Source organism: Nicotiana tomentosiformis, chromosome 10 (assembly GCF_000390325.3).
Source record: "Nicotiana tomentosiformis chromosome 10, ASM39032v3, whole genome shotgun sequence".
Lineage (NCBI taxonomy): Eukaryota > Viridiplantae > Streptophyta > Magnoliopsida > Solanales > Solanaceae > Nicotiana > Nicotiana tomentosiformis.
The window spans coordinates 25,781,983-25,804,498 of record NC_090821.1 but is presented as its reverse complement, the minus strand read 5'-3'; the positions used below and the strand labels follow the sequence as shown (position 1 = coordinate 25,804,498).

Genomic DNA, 22,516 nt, shown 5'->3' with positions numbered 1-22,516 from the left:
ACATAACATGTGACAAAATTGAACAGTTCATCCTTCGATTGGTGAATTTGGCAATGATATTTGCAACGGTCTATTCGAAATCTCTGATTTGGCAGAGCGAAGGTGCAATATGTACCAAAGTGCTCTGATTGGCAGACTGGACGTTGCGATCTGTACAAGGTACTCTGATTTCCAAAGCAGACAATTTGATATGTGCAAGGTGCTCCGACTGGCAGAGCAGACAGTTTGATACCTACAAGGCTCTCCAATTGGCAAGGCAGGTGGTTTGATATGTACAAGGCGCACTAAATGGCAGAGCGGATGGTTTGATATGGTTATGTCGGAGGCTTGGCTCCAGGATACCTGCAAAGAATTCAAAGTTAGTCCTTAGCTATATGAGACTGAAATGAATTATACAATAAAGGAGGATTAGGGGATCATGAGGTTGTAACAGATCTGGCATTAATTCTGATGTTATCTAACGCCCTTTGATTTTTGTCAATCCTGCACTCAAAGAAAATTTCTTAGTAGGGGAGGGGCGTTGATTTGTGTTGATCATAAAACTATCCTTGCCCCAAATCTGGTGGATTATGCCATGAAGTTCGGCAGGTGGAAAAAGTAGTATTTTAAAAGTTGTTTTTGAAAACTAATTTTTGTTTATGGAAAACATCGCCGTTCTTGATTATGACATGTTTTGACGTTTCCCTCTATGCGAGTATCGGTTCTGCATGGATCTGCCTTACTGATGAAGCTTTCCTTGATATGTACCTGATGACGTAACCTCCTTGTTGATGCTATCATTTCCTAATCTAGGTAATGTATTGCAAGGCTTTTCTATGGTGATGACTAAACCTTTTCAGGTTTCCTTTGTATCAAAACTGAATCAGGTCTGAGTGTAGTTCGAGGGTATGAGTGAATGAAATAATGAAATGATCGAGCCTGACTCAGGCAGCCTACGTATCCAAATAGAATCAGGTCGAAGTGTAGTTCAATTACAATAGATGCAAAATGATAGAATTTTGGAATGATATGACCGAATCTGACTCAGACTGCCTGCATATCCAAATGGAATCAGGTCAAAACGTAGTTCAATTACAATAGATAACTGAATTCGATATGAATTTTCTACATATTCCTACCAAAAGAAATCAAGTCATGGCTCAGTTCCGAATACATGAAAAATGATATTTGGATTTTTTATTACAAGAGTGGGATCGGACCTTACGTGGGGTGCCTATATATCCCACCGTGGGAAGTCAGGTCGGGCGTAGTTCTGTTACAAAAACCCTAACAATATTGACTTTAAATATTGTATCTCTTGATTGCATTTGAATTAATAGGCTTCCTACTTCCTCTTACATCCATTTATGCTAAGATTAGTGTCACGGCCCAAAATCCCAACCAGTCACGATGGCGCCTAACATACTTGCTAGGCAAGCCGGATGACACACCCCGAACTTACTCGTGAATAAAGAGGAGATCCATTTCATTAATTAGACCACGAGCAGTATCATGTGAACAACACCAATTCATTTTCATTAGTTACATCATTTATAAAGTTCAAAATACATGCACTTTCATAGTTTGAAGAGGAACGTGTGATACAAATACAATATTGCTAGTTTGACTTCCCCAACACCAACATACCAACCACACTATGTCTACAGAGCCTCTAATAGATATAAAAGAGTATGGTGATAGTGCCGGCAACAAGGCCCCGACTATACCTCAAAACACAATACACAAGGAACAAAAGATATACGACCCCGATATGGAGTGGGGCTCACCAAGTCAGCTGGGAAGAGGGTGTACCGCTATCAATGATCAAAGCCGCCTGCTATGGAACCACCTGTATCTATTAAAGATACAGCGCCCCCGGCAAAAGGGGCGTTAGTACATATGGAATAGTACTAGTATGAATGACTAAACACCCTCTCAATAGAACAAATGATAACATAAGGAAGGACAATCATAAAATCAATGAGAGCCTCAAACAATACCAAAACATCAAGTTAGGAGCAAGACAAGTTTTCAAGTAAATTTCCATATTTTAGGTTGGGAGATCTTAGCACCGATATACCACTGTGATTTTAGCACGGAGTCCGATCACGGCTCGATCGGCTAGGCCGTCTCACCCAAAGACATCCATCATAATCACAATCATTATCTCAATCTCAATCATTGTTTCAATCATATTCTCAAGCACAATCACCACCATGTGTGCGGCATGGCATCTGATCATGACCCGAACGGTTAGGCCATCTCACCACAATGATGTGTGGATCAACATCACCCTTTTCTAGCAATCATCTCATCCCAATAAAAGGGATACAATCACAATTCACTCATACACCGGCATGTGTAGTTTTGGGGTTAGGTTATTTTAACCTACCCTTCCTCGGTGACTAACGATACTCCCAGGGTGTTTATTTATTTAAAGGATTGACAACTCATTTCATTATCTTTTATATATCATTCATTTCATTAGCACCAATGGCCATAAAACAATGTCACTCTTGGCACGTTGGCCGTATTTTATATTTCATGCTCATCTCTTTCACTTTCAAACATCATCACGGATCATCAACAACAAAGCATTTCTATTCAAGACTTTAAGTCCACATGTGAGCAAATAAGAATGTTATGCACATTGAGATTTCTTATACAATTTGGCATAATAGCTTTCATTTGAATCACGACTTGAAGTTATAACATTTAGATATACAATCCATGCTTCGAGCACATTTTTAAATAGAACATAAAATAACAAGAACATTGGAATACATATTGAACATATATCTTTTAACACAAGGCTTATTCAGAATAATCAATTTATAATGAACAACTCGAGACTTACAAGGACACTGTGGGGTTCAATTCTAAGAGAGAAGTTTAGTCAACATACCTCACCTCGAGCTTTTTAAATTACTACAATGTTTCGGAATTCTTAGCCGCTTCGATCTATTTAGAAATATAGCAAAATTAAACACAAATTAGGAAGGAGTTCATGGTTCCAGCTCATTTGAGCATTTTATCAAACACTAGGTGGGCATTATGATTTCTAACTTCTCCTATGATGGATTTCCTCCACCCCACAACCCAAGGTCTACCCATTTGAGCTCACCTACCTTCCCATAACTCATGATTGTACTTGCATGCTGTCACGCCCCAAAATCGAGGAGCGCGACCGGTGCTCAAGTGAGTGAACCCGACCGAGCAAGCCTGTTGGATTTCCTTCTACCCAAACTCATCCACGAATGAAGATAATACATACTTTCATTAATTAGACAAAAAACGTGATCATGTCTACAATACCAATTCATTACCAATAGTTTTCATCATTTTAAACTCTCAAATGGGACAAGTAATACAACCACGACATAACATAGTTTGTCTTTCCCAGCACCAATACACAACCCACACTATGTCTACGGAGCCTCTATAGATTAAGAAGAGTACAATGATAATGCCGGGAATAAGGCCCCGGCTATACCTCAAACAGAATACACAAAGAACAAAATATACATGACCCCGGGATGAAGTGGGGCTCACCAAGTCAGCTGGGAAGAAGGTGTACTGCTATCACTGATCAATACCTCCAGCTATAGGACCACCTGCATCCATTTAAAGATACAGCGCCCCTGACAAAAGGGACGTTAGTACCGTCGAATAGTACTAGTATGAAAAACAAACACCAATTTAAGAATTTAGAAATACAATATGAATATGATGAATCAGGGCGACAATAGCATGATATAGCTAACCATTTAAACTAGAGCAAGCTTATTAAGAGCTATCAATATCATTTATAGGATTTAAGATGAGATCCTCTGTAACCATCTTCACACAAAGCGGCCCTGCCACCTCACCCGATGTATACAGGTGGAGGTGTAAGTACAGTACCACAACTCTACTCAAGCGGCCCCGCCGCCTCACCCAATGCATGCGGGTGGATGTATAACCACAGTACCAAGAACCTACACAAAGCGGCTATGCCGCCTCACCCCAATGTATGCGGGTGGAAATGCACCAATGATACCAATACCAACACAAAGCGGCTATGCTGCCTCACCCCAATATATATATGTAGGTGGTGGTGCCACAATAATACCAAAACTATACACAAAGTGGTCGTACCGCCTCACCCCAATGTATGCGGGTGGAGGTGCGGTCCCACAATACCATAATCCCTACACAAAGCGGTCATGCCGCCTCACCCCAATATATACAGGTGGAGGTGTATCACAATCCCAATCTCTACACAATTTGGCATAATAACTTTCACATAAATCACGACTTGAAATTATAACATGTGGATACACAATTCATAGTTTGGAACACATCCTCAATTTATAATGCAATATGATAAGATCATTTGAAACATGAATTGAACATATATCTTTATCACAAAACTTATCGGAATACTCGATTTGTAATCAACAACTTGGAACTTACAAGGATAATGGGAATTCCAATTCTTAAAGAAGAGTTTAGCCAACATACCTCACTTGAGCTTCCTTACACTCTAAATGCTCCGGAATTCTTAGCAACTTCAATCTATTTTAGAAATATAACAAATTGAACCAAAATTAGGAAGATGCTCATGGTTCTATCTCATTTGAGCATTTTATCAAACACTAGTTGTGCATTAAGGTTTCAAGGTACTTTTATGGAGGATTCCATCATCCAACAACCCAATCTTTACCATTTTTAGCTCAACAATCTTCCTACCCTTTGATAACACATGCATGTAAAATAAACAACTCTCATGGCCAAAAATTATCTTGCTAATTACTCATTTCTAGACAAAATTCGAAATTGAGGGTTAGGGTGTAGAATCTTACCTCTAGGATGAAGACCTAGTGAGTTTCCCTTCTTAATCATCCAAAACTTGAGCAAGAATTGAAGAATAATTATTGAAGAACAACTTCTCACTCTAGGGCACTCTCTCTCACTCTAAAATGTCATATTATAGCTCAAAAATGGCCAAAATAGTGTATTTAACGAAGTAGGGTTGGGTTTTAAAAACCTAAAAATGGAGCTCCGGAACAAGGTCTGCGACTGCATATGCGATCGCATAATCGATATGCGGACCGCATATCGGTCACATAATCGGTGACCAAATCAGCCAAAAACATGTCCGTGTCTGCGGTCACTATGCAGCCCGCAGACCTGTTCTGCGGCCGCGTAGTCGACCGCAAAATTTCATCCAAACTGGCCCTCTCCTGCCTCACTTCTGCGGCCATTATGCGGCCCGCAGAGTAATCCTGCGGTCGCATAATGGACCGCAGAAACGCATTTTTCTGCCAAAAGTTTTCCTTTACTTTCGGTGTATTGTTCAACCCAAAAATTCCGAGTCGCGGCTCGCAATCTCACCACGAAGAATTTCTATAATACAAAACACGTAAAACCAATTCGGCACCACGAAACATTATTTTTATTTTTGCAAAATTTTACGGGGCCTTACACATGCATAGATACATTCTCACACCCAAAAATCACACACCCGATTAACCATCTTCTACCCCAAATTCAAAATTGAGACTAGGACATGGAACCTTACCTCTTGGATGAAGAACTTAGGAGTTTTCCCTTGTGAATTCTCCAACTTTGAGCAAGAATTGATGAACAGTAAGCTTAGGAACTTTCCCTCGCACTCTATGGCACTTCCTCTCTTTAAACATTTCAGGTTTTTGCTTCAAAAATGGCCCTTTGTGTCTATATATTGAAATGGGGTCGGGTTATAAAATTAGAAAAAATAGAACCCCCGTGCAGATCTGCGGTCACATATGCGACCGCATAATACTTTTACGATCCGCAAAATGGACTGCATAATGGCCCTCCGAAACTGGGAATTTCTGCTTCACTCTGTGACAGGTCTGCGGTCCGCAGACCAATTCTGTGGTCGCATAATGCACCGCAGAACTCCCCTCCGAAATTTTTTATGTTGGATCTGCGATGGATTGTGCGACCCGCGAAATGATTATGAGGCCGCATAATGGTCCTAAAATTATCGCAAGTTTCTGCTTCATTCCGTGGCAGATCTGCGGTCTGCAGATCAGTTCTGCGATCGCAGAATGGACTGCAAAAATGCTCGGCACTGCCGAAAAGTTTCTTCAGCATCCCAACACACAGTTCGACCTAAAAAGTCTGTACCGCTCGTCAACACATAAGTCTATCTTGGCACCACGAAACCCCGAGTTTTAGGTGAAATTTTATGTGGCCTTACACTGGACATAACAATAATGAACCTTAATAATAGAAACGATAGAAATAACATAAGTCTTAAACCTTAATATATCATAGTAACACCAATACATGATAAAACCCGAAGAACTGGTAAATACAAAGCCATGAGCTCTAAAACGGAAATACAAGTCTGAAAAGCCAAACACGATACTGTCTAAAATAAAGACAACAATACATTAGAAAAGTGACGCCAAGACTGTGGTCAAGAATGCAGCTCTACCTCATCTCTCGGTGATCAACTTCGATAAACGCCTCAACTACCGATGACTGGGTTCGACACCTGGATCTGCACAATTAAGTGCAGAGTGTAGTATGAGTATAACTAACCCCATGTACTCAGCAAGTATCATAACTAACCTCGGCGAGGTAATAGAAACAAGAATTATAAATGATGGTCGTTGTGATCTATACAGCTCATAAATTCAACAAGTACAGAACGATAACATGATCAAGTCATAAAGCACAGGAGAACAATCCCGGTGTACACAATTTATCAAGTACTCTGCTCAGTCAATAATCCACCATTCTCGATGATATGCAAGTAAATTAGATAAATAACTAAGGAAATTTCAAGTCATGATGAAAATGCAATAACCAAACAACACTGGCCAGATTTCCTTAGAATTTCCGTCACTATACCAAACCACTGATCTATTTTCCTCAAATTCGTGTGTACACCATCAAGAGAGAAACATGAGAGGGTGACCCTAGGGGGTGGATCCATATCTACACACTGCACAACATAGTCATGTATAATAATCATACTTTGCCTGGTGTTGTCACGGGCTATATATCATAATCCGCTCGGCATGGTCACAGGCATAACAACACAATACGTTCGGCGTGGTCACATGCATAAAATCCAAATCATATCACACGGAATTAAATATACAAGAACATATGTATATGATCAATGAATATCAGCTTTCATTCTCGTGGAATGGTAATAGTGGCATGCTAAAGTGAATGCATGTGCAAAGTGTGCTATCATAGCTATAATCGGCAATTTCATCACGAAAATAGAAAATATCAAGTTCAATTAGGAGATGTCATGCCCCGACCTCGGGGAGCACGACCGGAGCTAAACCGAGATAATCCGGCCGAGCAAGCCTGCTAGATGCTTTTTACACGAACTTACCCAAGAATAAGGTGAAGACATATATCATTAATTAGATCATGAGAAGATCATATGAGTGACACCAATTCATTACCATTAGTTACATCATTTATAAGTCTTAAAATACATACACTTTCATAGTTTGATGTGGAACATGTGGTACAAATACAACATCACTAGTTTAACCTTCCCAACACCAACATACAACCCACGCTGTCTATTGAGCCTCTAATATATACAAAAGGATACCATGATAGTGCCGGCAACAAAGCCCCGGCTATACCTCAAAACATAATACACAAGGAACAAAAGATACACGACCCCGAAATGAAGTGGGGCTCACCAAGTCAGCTGGGAAGAGGGTGTACCGTTATCACTAATCAAAGTTGTCTATTGTGGAACCACATATATCCATTAAAGATGCAGCGCCCTCGGCAAAAGGGACGTTAGTACATATGCAATAGTACTAGTATGAATGACTAAACACCCTCTCAATAGAACGAGTAATAAAATAAGGAATAGCAATCATAGAATCAATGGGAGTCTCAACCAATACCAAGACATCAAGTTAGGAGCAAGATAAGATTTCAAGTAAATTACATTATTTTAGGTTGGGAGATCTTTAGTACCAATATACCATCGTGTCTTAGCATGGAATCCGATCACGGCCAGATCGGCTAGGTCGTATCACCCAAAGACATCCAATCACAATCACAATCACAATCACTATCTCAATATCAAGCACAATCACCACCATGTGTGCGGCATGGCGTCCGATCTCGACCCGACCGGCTAGACCGTCTCACTACAATGTCATGTGGATCGACATCACCCTTTTCTAGCAATCACCTCATCACATTTAAGGAGAATAATCTCATCACATCAATCTCATCCCAAATAAGGGGAAAAATCATAATCCACTCCTACAAAGGCACATATAGTTTCGGGGTTAGGTTATTTCAACCTACCCTTCCTCGGTGACTAACGATACTCCTAAATGTTTATTGTATAAAGGACTTTCAGCTCATTTCATAGACTTTTACTTATCTTTTCATTTCATTGGCACTAGTGGCTACAAATGTAATATCATTCTTGGCACGTCGGCCATATTTAATATTTCATGTTCACCCCATTCACTTTCAAACATCATCATGGATTATCAACAACAAAGCATCTATAATCATGACTTTTATTACACATATGAGCAAATAAGAGTCTTAGGCACATTGAGCTTTCTTCCACAATTTCATTGGTACTAGTGGCTACAATGTAATATCATTCTTGGCACGTCGGCCATATTTAATATTTTATGTTCACCCCTTTCACTTTCAAACATCATTATGGATTATCAACAACAAAGCATCTCTAATCATGACTTTTATTACACATATGAGCAAATAAGAGTCTTGGGCACATTGAGCTTTCTTCCACAATTTGGCATAATAACTCGCAATTGAGACATAATTGAATTCATAATATTTTGACACATGGTCACTTTTGAATACAACCTCAAAGGATAACACAATATGATAAGAGCATTCAGAATGCATTTTGAACATATATCTTTCGACACTTAGTTTATTCGGAATAGTCAAATTTATAAGGAACAACTCGGAACATGAGACATAAGAGCTTGAGCCAATCATAATTACAACTTACGAGGACATCATGAGCTTCGATTCTACAAGAGGAGGTTAGCCAACATACCTCGCTTTGAGCTCCCTTAAGTACTACAATGATTCGGAAATCCTAGCAACCTCAATCTATTTAGAAACATAACAAAATTGAACCGTAATTAGAAAGATACTCGGGGGTTCAACTCATTTGAGCACTTTATCAAACACTAGATGGGCATTATGTTTTCAAGGTTCTCTTATGGTGGATTCCTTCATCCCACAACCCAATATCTACCCTTTTGAGCTCAACAACCTTCCCACAATTTTGTTAGTACATGCATGCATAAATAACCCCCCCCCCCCCATACCTAAGAATCGCACTCTCCATTACCCATCTTCTACCCCAAACTCGAAATTGAAGACTAGGGTATGGAACCTTACCTCTTGGATGAAGACCTTGTGAGATTTCCTTGTGAATTCTCCAAGTCTTGAGAAAGGATTGATGAACAATTAGCTTAGGAATCCCCCCACTATAGACCACTTTCCTCTCTCTAAAATATCAGTTAAAACTAGCCAAAATAAACACCAAGTTATTTTTATAAAAATGGGACCGGGTGAAATTTTCCAAAACTTAAACTCTACGAAGCCGGGTCTGTGGTCGCAGACCGGACCGCAAAAACAGGTATGTGACCCGCAGAAAGGGTCCCAAAAACTGGGCAGGGCTGGACATGTCTGCGACAGATCTGCGATCGCATAATGGACCGCAGAACCTCCTTCCAAAGTCTTCTCATGCTAGTTCTGCGATGGATTGTGTGGCCCGCGAAATGGTTATGCGATCGCATAATGGACCGCATAATGGTCTTCAAAATTATCTCAAGTTCTGCTTCACTTTGCGACCGATCTGCGGCCCACAAAGTTGTTCTGCGGTCGCATAGTGGACCGCAGAAATGCCATAGTCGGCAAAATGATTCTTTCAACTCCCTGACGTACTGTACAACCCACAAAGACCGTACCGCGGATGAATTTCTACAACCCTCAAGCACATTAGCCTAACTCGGCACCACGAAACCCCGAGTTTTAGCAAAACTTTTACGAGGCCTTACATCCTCCCCCGCTTAAGATCATTCATCCTCGAATGAGGGTCAAATTTCACTATTAGCATCCAATGTGACTCAACAATTACTTCACACACCAGCAACCCCAAATATTTGACTAACTTCCCAAATCTCCAGAAATTTCGGCAGAGTTCCCCTATAACTGGGCCTATCCACCTGTCAGAGAATCCGAGAAACCAATCCTAACAACATATACATAATCTAACGACACGACATAACGTGAAAACAACACCAATCGTGGCATCATAAGCAATATATTACCAATTGTGAACACCCTTAACATCAATTGTATAAGTGAAACATAATTCATAGAAGGTAAGCTCGTAACATTTTCATTAAACATAACTTTGTAAATACATAGTTATTCAAACAAATGGAGGTACTTCTTCTTCATTTCTTCCTCGGCCTCCCAGGTGGCCTCTTCAACCTGTTGGTTTCGCCATAGCACTTTCACAGAGGCAATTTATTTATTTCTCAATTTTCAAACTTGCCTATCAAGAATGGCAACTGGAATATCCTCATAAGTTAATTCTTTATTAACCTCAATAGTCTCAACAAGAACAATAAGCGACGACTCTCCAACCACCTTCTTCAACATAGACACATGAAACACCAGGTGCACTAAGGACATTTCTGGAGGTAGCTCAAGCATGTAAGCCACCCAACCAATCCTCTGAATGACTCTATATGGTCCGACATACCTCGGACTCAACTTCCCTTTCTTATCAAATCGCATTATACCTTTCATGGGGGAAACCTTCAAGAATACCCAATCATTCTCTTTGAACTCCAAATCCCTACGACGCACATCCGAATAGGACTTCTGATGGCTCTGAGAAGTTTTCAACCGTTCCGTAATGATCTTAACCTTCTCCATAGCCTGATGCACAAGGTCTGGCCCTATCAACTCTGCTTCCCCAATCTCAAACCATCCAATGGGAGATCAACATCTCCTACCATATAAAGCCTCGAACGGTGCCATATGAATACTAGCATGATAATTGTTATTGTAGGCAAATTCTATGAGCGGAAAATGATCATCTTAGCTACCATTGAAGTCAAGAACACAAGCGCACAACATATCCTCAAGCATCTGAATAGTCCGTTCTGCCCGTCAGTTTGTGGATGGAAGGTTGTTCTAAAATTCACCTGAGTACCCAAACCTTGCTGAAATTTCTTCCAAAAATCAGCCATGAATTGTGCCCCTCGATTTGAGATAATAGAAATTGGAGTGCCATGCAACCTGACTATTTCCTTGATAAACAACTGAGCATATCGTTCTGCTGTGTCGGTAGCCTTAACAGGTTAGAAGTGTGTTGATTTCGTGAGTCAATCCACAATCACCCAAATCGAGTCGAACTTGCGAGGAGTGCGAGGTAGTCCTACCACAAAGTCCACATTGATCATCTCCCACTTCCACATTGGAATCTCGATGTTCTGTGCCAACCCATCGGGCCGTTGGTGTTCGGCCTTCACTTGCTGACAATTTGGACATCTTGCCACAAAGTCCGCTACATTCCTCTGAATATCACTCCACCAGTAGAATTCCTTAAGATCATGATACATCTTTGTAGAGCATGGGTGCACGGAATACCTAGAAGTGTGAGCCTCGATCATGATTCTTTCCCGGAGACCATCTACATTTTGAACACATAGTCGCCCTTGGTACCTTAATGTACCATCATCCATGCCAAGAGAAACAGTCGTGGTCTTATGTTTATGAATCCCCTCCTTCAACTGCACCAACAATGGATCGTTTGCTTCTCCTTGACTTCCACAACAAGCGATGATTCAGCCCTATTTTGTACGAGCACCCCTCCTTTACTAGAGTCCGCAAGACGAACTCCCAAACTAGCCAACCAATGAACCTCCTTGTCCAACGGCCTTTGATATGCCTCCAAGTGAGCCAAACTACTCATAGATTTCCGACTAAGAGCATCTGCCACAACATTAGCCTTCCCCGGATGATATAAGATATCGATGTCGTAATCCTTGAGTAACTCAAGCCATCTTCTCTGCCTTAGATTTAATTCCTTCTGTTTGAAAACATATTGGAGTCTCTTATGACCGTGAATATATCCACATGGACCCCATACAGATAATGATGCCAAATCTTCAATAAAAATACCACTGCCACAAGCTCTAAGTCATGTGTTGGATAGTTCTTCTCATGATTCTTGAGTTGCCTAGAAGCATAAGCTATCACCTTGCCATGCTGCATTAATACACACCCAAGTCCGATCCTTGAAGTATCATAATATACCACAAACCCATTTGTACCCTCTAGTAAGGTCAACACCAGTGTCGTAGTCAATCTTGATTTCAACTCTTGAAGCTCTTTTCACAAGCATTTGACCGTTGGAACTTAACCGCCTTATGCGTCAGTTTAGTCAATGGAGAGGCAAGAGTAGAGAACCCCTCCACAAATTTCCTATAATACCCAGCTAAGACCAAGAAATTGCGAATCTCTATTGGAGTTGTAGGTCTAGGCCAATTCTTCACAGTGGCAATCTTCTGAGTATCAATCTTAATTCCTTCTATGGAGATAACATGACCCAAGAATGTGACAAATTCAAGCCAAAATTCATACTTCAAAAACTTTGCATACAACTTGTGCTGATATAGAGTTTGCAGAACTACCTTGAGATGATCAGCATGGTCCTCTCTACTTCGTGAATATACACGAATATCATCTATGAACACTATCACAAAGGAGTCGAGAAAAGTCTTGAAGACTCGATTTATAAGATCCATGAAAGTTGTTGGGGCATTTGTTAGCCCAAAAGACATTACCAGAAACTCAAATTGCCCATACCGGGTCCTAAAAGATGTTTTCAGAATATCCTGCTCCCTGATCTTCAATTGGTAATACCCGAATCTTAAATCAATTTTGGAGAAGTACATAGCACCCTGCAATTGGTCAAACATGTCATCTATCCTTGGCAGTGGGTACTTATTCTTGATCGTGACCTTGTTGAGCTGACGATAGTCAATACACATTCTCAGTAACCCATCCTTCTTCCTTAAAAATAGGACATGTGCGCCCCAAGGTGACACACTCGGCCGGATGAAACCCTTCTCTAACAAATCCTTCAACTGCTCATTTAGCTCCTTCAATTATGTCGGTGCCATTCTGTAGGGTGGAATAGATATAGGCTGCATGCCTGGCATCATATCAATCCCAAAATCAATCTCCTTGTCTGGTGGAATCCCAGGGAGCTCATCAAAAAAGACCTCCGGAAATTCATTCACCACTGGCACGGACTCAAGTGTAGGTGCCTCAGCATCGGTGTCTGTAACTCGGACCAAATGGTAAATATACGCATTGTTGATCATCTTCGTGGCCTTAAGGTAAGAAATAAACATACCCTTCGGCACCACATCATCCCCCTTCCATTCAATAACTAACTCATTTGGAAATTCAAACCTAACGGCTCTTGTTTGCAATCAAGCTTAGAAAAACATGACTAAAGCCAGTCCATCCTCATTATTATATCAAAACCAACTATCCCCAATTCAATAAGATCGACCATGGTGTCCCGACCATGCACCGTGACAAAATAATCCTTATAAACCCGAGCGGCCATAATAGACTCACCAACCGGAGTAGATAATAGGCTCATGAAGTTGTTCTGGTTCTATCCCAAATTCCATAGAAACATAAAGAGTGACATAGGACAAAGTGGAACCGGGATTAATAAGGGCATATACATCATGAGATTGGACAGTCAATATACCTGTGACAACATCTGGAGAAGCCTCTGAACTCTAGCGACCCCTCATAACATAGAAACGATTGGGCCCTCTCGAACTCTATGTACCACCCCTAGCTGCACCATGCCCTGCGTGTGCTGGAGTGCCTCGAGCTAGAGGAGGTGTTGCAGATGTAGTAGCTGCAGAACTAGCTGGCTGTGTCGTACCCCTGCCCACACCCTGGCGGGACGAACAGAAATCCCTCTGAATATGGCCCCTCAACCCGCATCTGTAGTATATGGATAGGTCTATGTAGCATACCCCTAAGTGCATCTTCCCACACTTAGGGCATGAGGGCCTCCTCCGTTGCTAGAATCTCCCACCAGGCCGACCCTGCTGGTAGGATCCCTTGTTGCCCTGACCGTGCCTAAAACGGCTCTGCTGCTGCTGACTGGGCCCTCATGGTTGTGCACTGACTGAAGACTGAGCAAAGGACTAGGATGGCCCTGATGACCCTCCCCTAAATACTCACTTACCACTACCACCACCGCCAGAAGAACCACCAAAGTTGCCAGCGGATCGGGCCTTATTGCTACCCTCTCGCTCTATTCTATTCTTCAATTTAAAGTTCTCTGTGGCTTGAGCAAACGCCACCATCTTCCCATAGTTCATATCAGAATTTAAGACAGTTGTAGCAGCCTCATTAATAACCAAGGGGCTAATACCTTGCACGAACCAGCGCACTCTAGCTTTCATAGTGGGCAACATGTAAATAGCACACTTGGACATGCGCGTGAATCTCATATAGTACTCCCACACACTCAGGCTACCTTGCCTTAGGCTCTCAAACTCAGCGGCACGGGCTGACTTAGTCTTGGCAGGCAAGAAATGATCAATGAAGGCATCGACAAACTCACTCCACCTCGCCGGAGGGCTCCCCTCCTCACGGGACTCCTCCCACAGTTCAAACCAAGAATATGCCACCTCTTTCAGGTGGTAGGAAGCCAACTCCATTGCTTCCGTCTCAGTAGCACACATAACTCGAAGAGTCTTATGCATCTCATCAATGAAGTTCTGGGGGTCCTCCTCGGGATTAGTACCCGTGAACACTGGAGGATCCAACTAAAGAAACTTGTTCACCCTGGAACTAGCAGAGTCCCCTAGTTGAACTGGAAGATGTAGGTGCAAAATTCGATCTCTGGGCCTGGGAAGCCACTATCTGAGCCAACATCTGTATGGCTCCCCTAAGGTCCCCCTCAGAAATATCGGGACCGAAAGTTGGGGCTGGAGGTAGAACTGGAATATCGGCTGGAGGAATCGTTGCACCCTCAGTAGGCATAGGGATTGGTGCAGTCTGAGTAGGAGTAGTAGAATCAGGCAGTGTAGTAGTTGGGGGAATATCCCCACCCCTCGGATGCTCACCCACATCATCAGGTATAGAATCAACTGCCACTCCTGGGTGGCATTGGCTCCTTTTCCAGTTCTTGTCTTCTTTCTAGGCGCCATGTACTGAAAATTAGATCAATGCACGAGATTAGTGGAGGAACAGTCTTACGATCAACTCTATCGCATGACCTAGAACATCAAGTTAAAGGAGGAACAGTCTTACGATCAGCTCTATCGCACGGCCTAGAACATCTAAGAAGGGTGTTATTCCTAAATGCCCAAGTAGCCTCCTATATATAGATGTGGTCGACCACACACCGATAAGAAGGAATCTACTAGACACGGCTCTAAGACATCCTAGGACACTTTAAAACCTTAGGCTCTGATACCAAGTTTGTCACGCCCCGACCTCGGGGAGCGCGACCAGCGCTCAACCGAGATAACCCGGCCGAGCAAGCCTGCTAGATGCTTTCTACCCGAACTTACCCAAGAATAAGGTGAAGACATATTTCATTAATTAGATCATGAGAAGATCATGTGAGTGACACCAATTCATTACCATTAATTACATCATTAATAAGTCTCAAAATACATACACTTTCATAGTTTGATGTGGAACGTGTGGTACAAATACAACATTACTAGTTTGACCTTCCCAATACCAACATACAACCCACACTATCTACGGAGCCTCTAATAGATACAAAACAATATTATGATAGTGCCGGCAACAAGACCCCGGCTATACCTCAAAACATAATACACAAGGAATAAAATATACACGACCCCTAAATGAAGTGGGGCTCACCAAGTCAGCTGGGAAGAGGGTGTACTGTTATCACTGATCAAAGTTGTATGTTGTGGAACCACTTGCATCCATTAAAGATGCAGCGCCCCCGACAAAAGAGACGTTAGTACATATGGAATATTCTTAGTATGAATGAATAAACACCCTTTCAATAGAACGAGTAATAAAACAAGGAATAACAATCATAGAATCAATGGGAGTCTCAACCAATACCAAGACATCAAGTTAGGAGCAAGATAAGATTTCAAGTAAATTACATTATTTTAGGTTGGGAGATCTTTACTACCAATATACCACCGTGTCTTAGCATGGAGTCTGATCACGGCCCGATCGGCTAGGTCGTCTCACCCAAAGACATCCAATCAAAATCACAATCACAATCTCAATCACTATCTCAATCACAATCTCAAGCACAATCACCACCATGTGTGCGGCATGGCGTCCTATCTCAACCCGACCGGCTAGGCCATCTCACCACAATGTCGTGTGGATCAACATCACTCTTTGCTAGCAATCATCTCATCCCATTTATGGGTAATAATCTCATCACATCAATCTCATCCCAAATAAGGGGAATAATCGCAATCCACTCCTACACCGGAATGTGTAGTTTCGGAGTTAGGTTATTTCAACCTACCCTTCCTCTGTGACTAATGATACTCCCAAATGTTTATTGTGTAAAGGACTTTTAGCTCATTTCATAGTCTTTTACTTATCTTTTCATTTCATTGTCACTAGTGGCCACAAATATAATATCATTCTTGGCATGTCGGTTGTATTTCATATTTCATGTTCGCCCCTTTCACTTTCAAGCATCATCATGGATTATCAACAACAAAGCATCTCTAATCACGACTTTTAGTACACATATGAACAAACAAGAGTCTTAGGTACATTGAGCTTTCTTCCACAATTTGGCATAATAACTAGCAATTGAGACATAATTGAATTCATAATATTTCGACACTTGGTCAATTTTGAATACAATCTCGAAGGATAACATAATATGATAAGAGCATTCGGAATACATTTTGAACATATATCTTTCGACACAGAGTTTATTCGGAATAGTCAAATTTATAAGGAACAACTCGGAACATGAGACATAAGAGATTGAGCCAATCATAATTACAACTTACGAGAACATCATGAGCTTTGATTCTACAAGAGGAGGTTAGCCAACATACCTCACTTTGAGCTCCCTTAAGTACTACAATGATCCTAAAATCCTAACAACCTCAATATTTTTATAAACATAATAAAATTGAACCATAATTAGAAAGAAACTCGGGGGTTCAGCTCATTTGAACACTTTATCAAACACTAGGTGGGCATTATTTTTTCAAGGTCCTCATATGGTGGATTCCTTCATCCCACAACCAAATATCTATCCTTTTGAGCTCAATAACCTTCCCATAACTTTGTTAGTACATACATGCATAGATAACACCCTCCCCCCATACCTAAGAATCACACTCCCCATTACCCATCTTCTATCCCAAACTTAAAATTGAAGACTAGGGTATGGAACCTTACCTCTTGGATGAAGACCTTCTGAGTTTTCCTTGTGAATTCTCCAAGTCTTGAGCAAGGATTGATGAACAATTAGCTTAGGAATCCCCCTCTCACTCTAGACCACTTTCCTCTCTCTAAAATATCAGTTAGAACCAACAAAAACAAACCCCAAGTTATTTTTATAAAAATGGGATCGGGTAAAATTTTCCAAAACTTAAACTCTACGAAGTCGGGTCTGCGAGCGCAGACCAGACCACAAAAATAGGTATGCATACGGCAAAGGGGACCACAGAAAGGGTCCCAAAAACTGGGCAAGGCTGGATAGTTCTACGACAAATCTGCAGTCGCATAATGGACCGCAGAACCTTTTTCTGAAGTCTTCTCATGTTGGTTTTGCGATGGATTGTGCGGCCCGCGCAATGGTTATACGGCCGCATAATGGACTGAATAATGGTCTTCAAAATTAACTCAAGTTCTGCTTCATTCCGCGGCCGATCTGCGGCCCACAAAGTTGTTTCGCGGTCGCATAGTGGACCGCAAAAACCTTTCCTTTCTCCATACTTCCTACACTCTAAACTTCCTGGATTGAGCTGATCCAAAGTGTTTCCGGCAAGCGCCATACTCTGCAAAATGATTCTCGCAAGCTCACAGCGATGAATTTCTACAACCCTCAAACACATTAGCCTAACTCGGCACCATGAAATCCCGGGTTTTAGCAAATCTTGTACGGGGCCTTACATGAGATTAGCCCCTAATAACCTCAAACATGGATCAAATAGCCCACAAAAAGGTTACAATTATGAGAAACATCACAACTTAAAGCTTCACAATCAATTCAAGGCATTTCATAGCCTAAGCACTACCCCCGAGCATGGATAAATAACTCGGTGCTCATATATGGGCTCAAACCCCACACATATGCGTACCCATAGCACGTAGCTATCACAAATAACTCAGGCAACTAGTGCCTCAACCAAGTTTAGGTAAGATACTTACCTCAAGGAAGAAAAATCACTCCTCTAACAAGCCCTTCCCGCATGAACCAACCTTCGAACGACCCGAATCTAGCCAAATTAACTTAATATAATTAATAAAAGTCATAGGAATTGATTCCAAATGATAAAACTCTAAGATCTTTAACCAAAATTAAAAGGTCAACCCAAAAATTCAACCTCGGGCACGTGCCTCAAAACTCCACCAAACTTACAAATTCCGATACGAATCCAAACATACCAAAATCATCCAATTCCGACCTCAAATCGACTTTCAAATCCTCAATTTATATTTTAAAAAGGTTTTTACAAAAATCCCCAATTTCTCCAATTTGAATCATTAACCAAACACTAAAATCGAGGTTGGAATCATGAAATAATAACAAATCTCAAAAACTCTTATCTCGATCCAAATCGTGAAAATCCCCACAAAAATGGCCCAAAATCAAGCTCTCTAACTCAAAATGTGATAAAATAACAAAATCCCTCGAAATAGAGTATTATATAGGTCTGCCCAGGGGTCCTCTTCGCGATCACGAAGATCAAATTATCAGTTGCCAATATTACATCTTCGCGAACGCAGTCTGAAGCCCGTGAATGCTAACCCTTAGCTCAACTGGCCTACGCAAAAGCGACCCACCGCCTGCGAATGCGAAGGCCAACCATTAGCGCCCCTTACAGCTATTCCTCTACGCGATCGCGACACATAGGATGCAAACGCGATGAATCTCTCCCCTCCATGCTACACGAACGCGAAAGCCATCTTGTGAACGCGATGAGTAAATCTTCAGCCACCCAAATCACTCTTCGCGATCGCGAATGCCCATACATGATCACGATGAACTGCAGAACATCAGAAACTAGCAACTCTAAAACATGAAAAAATGGCCCCTAGCCCATCCGAAACATACCCAAGGCCCCCGGGACCCCATCTAATCACACCAACTAAACCCAAAACATAAAATAGACTCACCCGAGGAATCAAATCACACAAAACAATATTAAAAGAATGAATCGCACCCCAATTCAAGCCTAATGAACTTTCAACTTCCAAAATCCATGCCCAACCACATCAAATCAACTCTCAATGACTTTAAATTTTGCATTCAAGTCTCAAATGACACAACAGAGTCTCAAAATCCGAACCCGCTATCAACAAAGTCAGCTCCCCGTAAAACCTCTCAACCTCCTAAACCTTTAACTTTCCAATTTTTGCCAAAAAGCACCAAACCAACCTACAGACCTCCAAATCCAAATCTGGGCATACGCCTAAGTTCAAAATCACCATACGAAGGTATTGGAACCATCAAAATAACATTCCGGAGTCATCTACATAAAAGTCAAACTCTGATCAACTCTTACAACTTAAGCTTCCAACCTTGGTACTAAGTGTCCCAATTCACTCCAAGACCTTCCCGAATCCAATCCAACCACCCTGGCAAGTCACATAATCACAAATGAACATAAAAGAGACCATAAATATGGGAAAAGGGCTACAATTCACAAAATGACCAGTCGAGTCGTTACAATTAGTGCTCCTCGTAACAATACCTGATGGACCACATAGGGAACCTGCCAATTTGGCGCGAACTTCCCTTTTGCTTCTTCTTAACGGGGAAATAACTTCTTCAAAACCAATTGCCCTGGCATGAACTGTTGAGGTTTCACTTTCCAGCTGAATGTGTTGTCCATCCTATTTTGATACATCTGACCATGATAAACTGCATCCATCCTCTTTTCGCCGATGAGCATGAGTTGTTCTTGTCTGATATGTATCCATTCCACGTCGTCCAACTTGGCTTCATGGATAATTCTTAAAGATGGTAGCTTGACCTCTATAAGTATTACAGCTTCGTATCATATACTAGCATGTATGGAGTTGCCTCGATAGATGTCCTCATAGTGGTATGGTAACCAAGTAGGGCAAATGATATTTTCTCATGCCATGTCCTATGATTGTCCACTATCTTTCGCAAGATCCTCTTGATGTTTTTGTTGGCTGCTGCATCTGCTCTATTTATCTATGGCTTATATGTTGTAGAATTAAGATGGACGATTTTGAACTTCTCGCAAATTTCCCTCATGATATCGCTATTGAGGATGGCTTTATTGTCATTTATGATTGACTCTAGAATCCCAAATCAGCAGACTATGTTGTTACGAATGAAATCTGTCACCACCTTCTTTGTAATAACCTTGTATGTGGAAGCTTCGGCCCATTCAGTGAAGTAATCAATGGCTACCAAGATGAAATGGTATCCATTTGATGCAGCCAGTTCTAAAGGTAAAATTACATCCACGCCCCAAGCGGCGAACGACCAGGGAGAACCCATTATGTTTAACTAATTCGGCAGAACCCGGATGAAATCCCTGTGAATCTGACACTGGTGAAATTTCTGCACATAGCGGATACTGTCCCTTTCCATGGTCATCCAAAAGTATCCAGCCCTTAGAATCATCTTGGCTAAAGTGAAATCATTCATGTGAGACCCGCACGTTCCTGCATGTATTTCTTCCAATAATTTGTTGCTTCAGTTGCATCTACACACCTTAAAAGACCCAGGTCCAGGGTCCTCCTATACAGGACTTCCTTGTTAAGGAAAAGGCGATTAGTTAGTCTTCTCAATGCTCGCTCCTGACCTGTAGTGGCATTCTCTAGATATTCTCTTGCCTCGAGGAACTTCTTGATGTCATAATACCAAGGCTTTCCATCTGGTTCTTCATCTACATGAAAGTAGTATGCATGTTGATCCTGGATTTCTACTTCGATAGGGTCAATGTGATTCTTGTCCGGGTGTTGAATCATGGATGACAATGTTGCAAGAGCATCTGCAAACTCATTCTGAATTCTGGGAACATGTTTGTACTCGATCTTGGTGAGCTTCTTACACAATTCCTTCATACAATCCAAGTACAAAATGATCTTGGCATTCTTGGTGGTCCATTCTCCTTGGACTAGGTGGATCAACAAATCAGAATCTCTCATGACCAAACGTTCCTTGATGTTCATATCGACCACCATCCTAATCCTAAGGATGCACACCTCGTACTCCGCCATATTATTTGCACAGGGGAACCTTATCTTTGCTGAAATTCGATAGTGTTGTCCCGATTCAGAGATTAAGACTTCCCCAATTCCCACTCCCTTAAAATTTGCAGCTCCATCAAAGAACATTCTCCATCTGGGGTATGACTCTGAAATGTCCTCCCCAGCTAATAATACTTCTTCATCCGGGAAATACGTGGTAAGTGGCTCGTAGTATTTGTCCACCGGGTTTTTTGTAAGATGATCGGCCAATGCTTGACTTTAATAGCTTTCTGCATCACGTACACGATGTCGAACTCACTGAGAAGAATCTTTCATTTTGCTAACTTTCCTGTCGACATCGGCTTCTGAAAGATGTACTTGAGCGGGTCGAGTCTGGATATCAGATATGTGGTATATGCCGACAAGTAATGTCTTAACACTGAGCGATCCAAGTTAAAGCACAACACGTCTGTTCCAACAAGGTGTATCTGGCTTTGTATGGCGTGAATTTCTTGCTCAGGTAGTAAATAGCTTGTTCATTCTTTTTGATCTCGTCGTTTTGCCCCAACATGCATCCAAATGGTTTTATCCAAGACGGACAAGTATAGTAGATGTCGTGCCCCATTTTCTCGTGAAAGCGGGTTTTGACATATGATAACTCTTTTAAAGGGCATTGAAAGAGAAGAGTCGTCACCTAACGATTTTAAAGGTGTGTTAGGGCACGCATTTGCAAATAACTCTATTTTAGCTAGTCTCTGTTATCAAAGATTGGGTAAGGGCTCAAATTACCTCAAAGAGAAAGTGTTAGGAACCTTCCGAGGTCCACAACTGTGGTTCCCGGCCGAATTCTAGACTATGTAGGGTTTTTCGAATAATAAACAACTATTTTATGTGAGCATGCAAGTTAATCCATGGTTGAATTAGAGGAGAAGAGGTCTAAGAGTTGTTCTAGGTGGAATAGAATGAAGTAATTAATCGAAAGAAAAAAATACACAAGTAATGCAAAGGAACAATTCAA

At 41.4% G+C, this 22,516-nt stretch overlaps 1 protein-coding gene across 1 annotated transcript; it reads right to left on the bottom strand.

Moving 5' to 3' along the window:
- Positions 1-20,949: 20,949 nt before the first annotated feature.
- On the bottom strand, positions 20,950-21,528 carry LOC138899900 (uncharacterized). Its single transcript, XM_070186599.1, has one exon. It carries the CDS (start codon positions 21,526-21,528, stop codon positions 20,950-20,952), a length of 579 nt encoding a protein of 192 aa, XP_070042700.1.
- Positions 21,529-22,516: the final 988 nt, after the last annotated feature.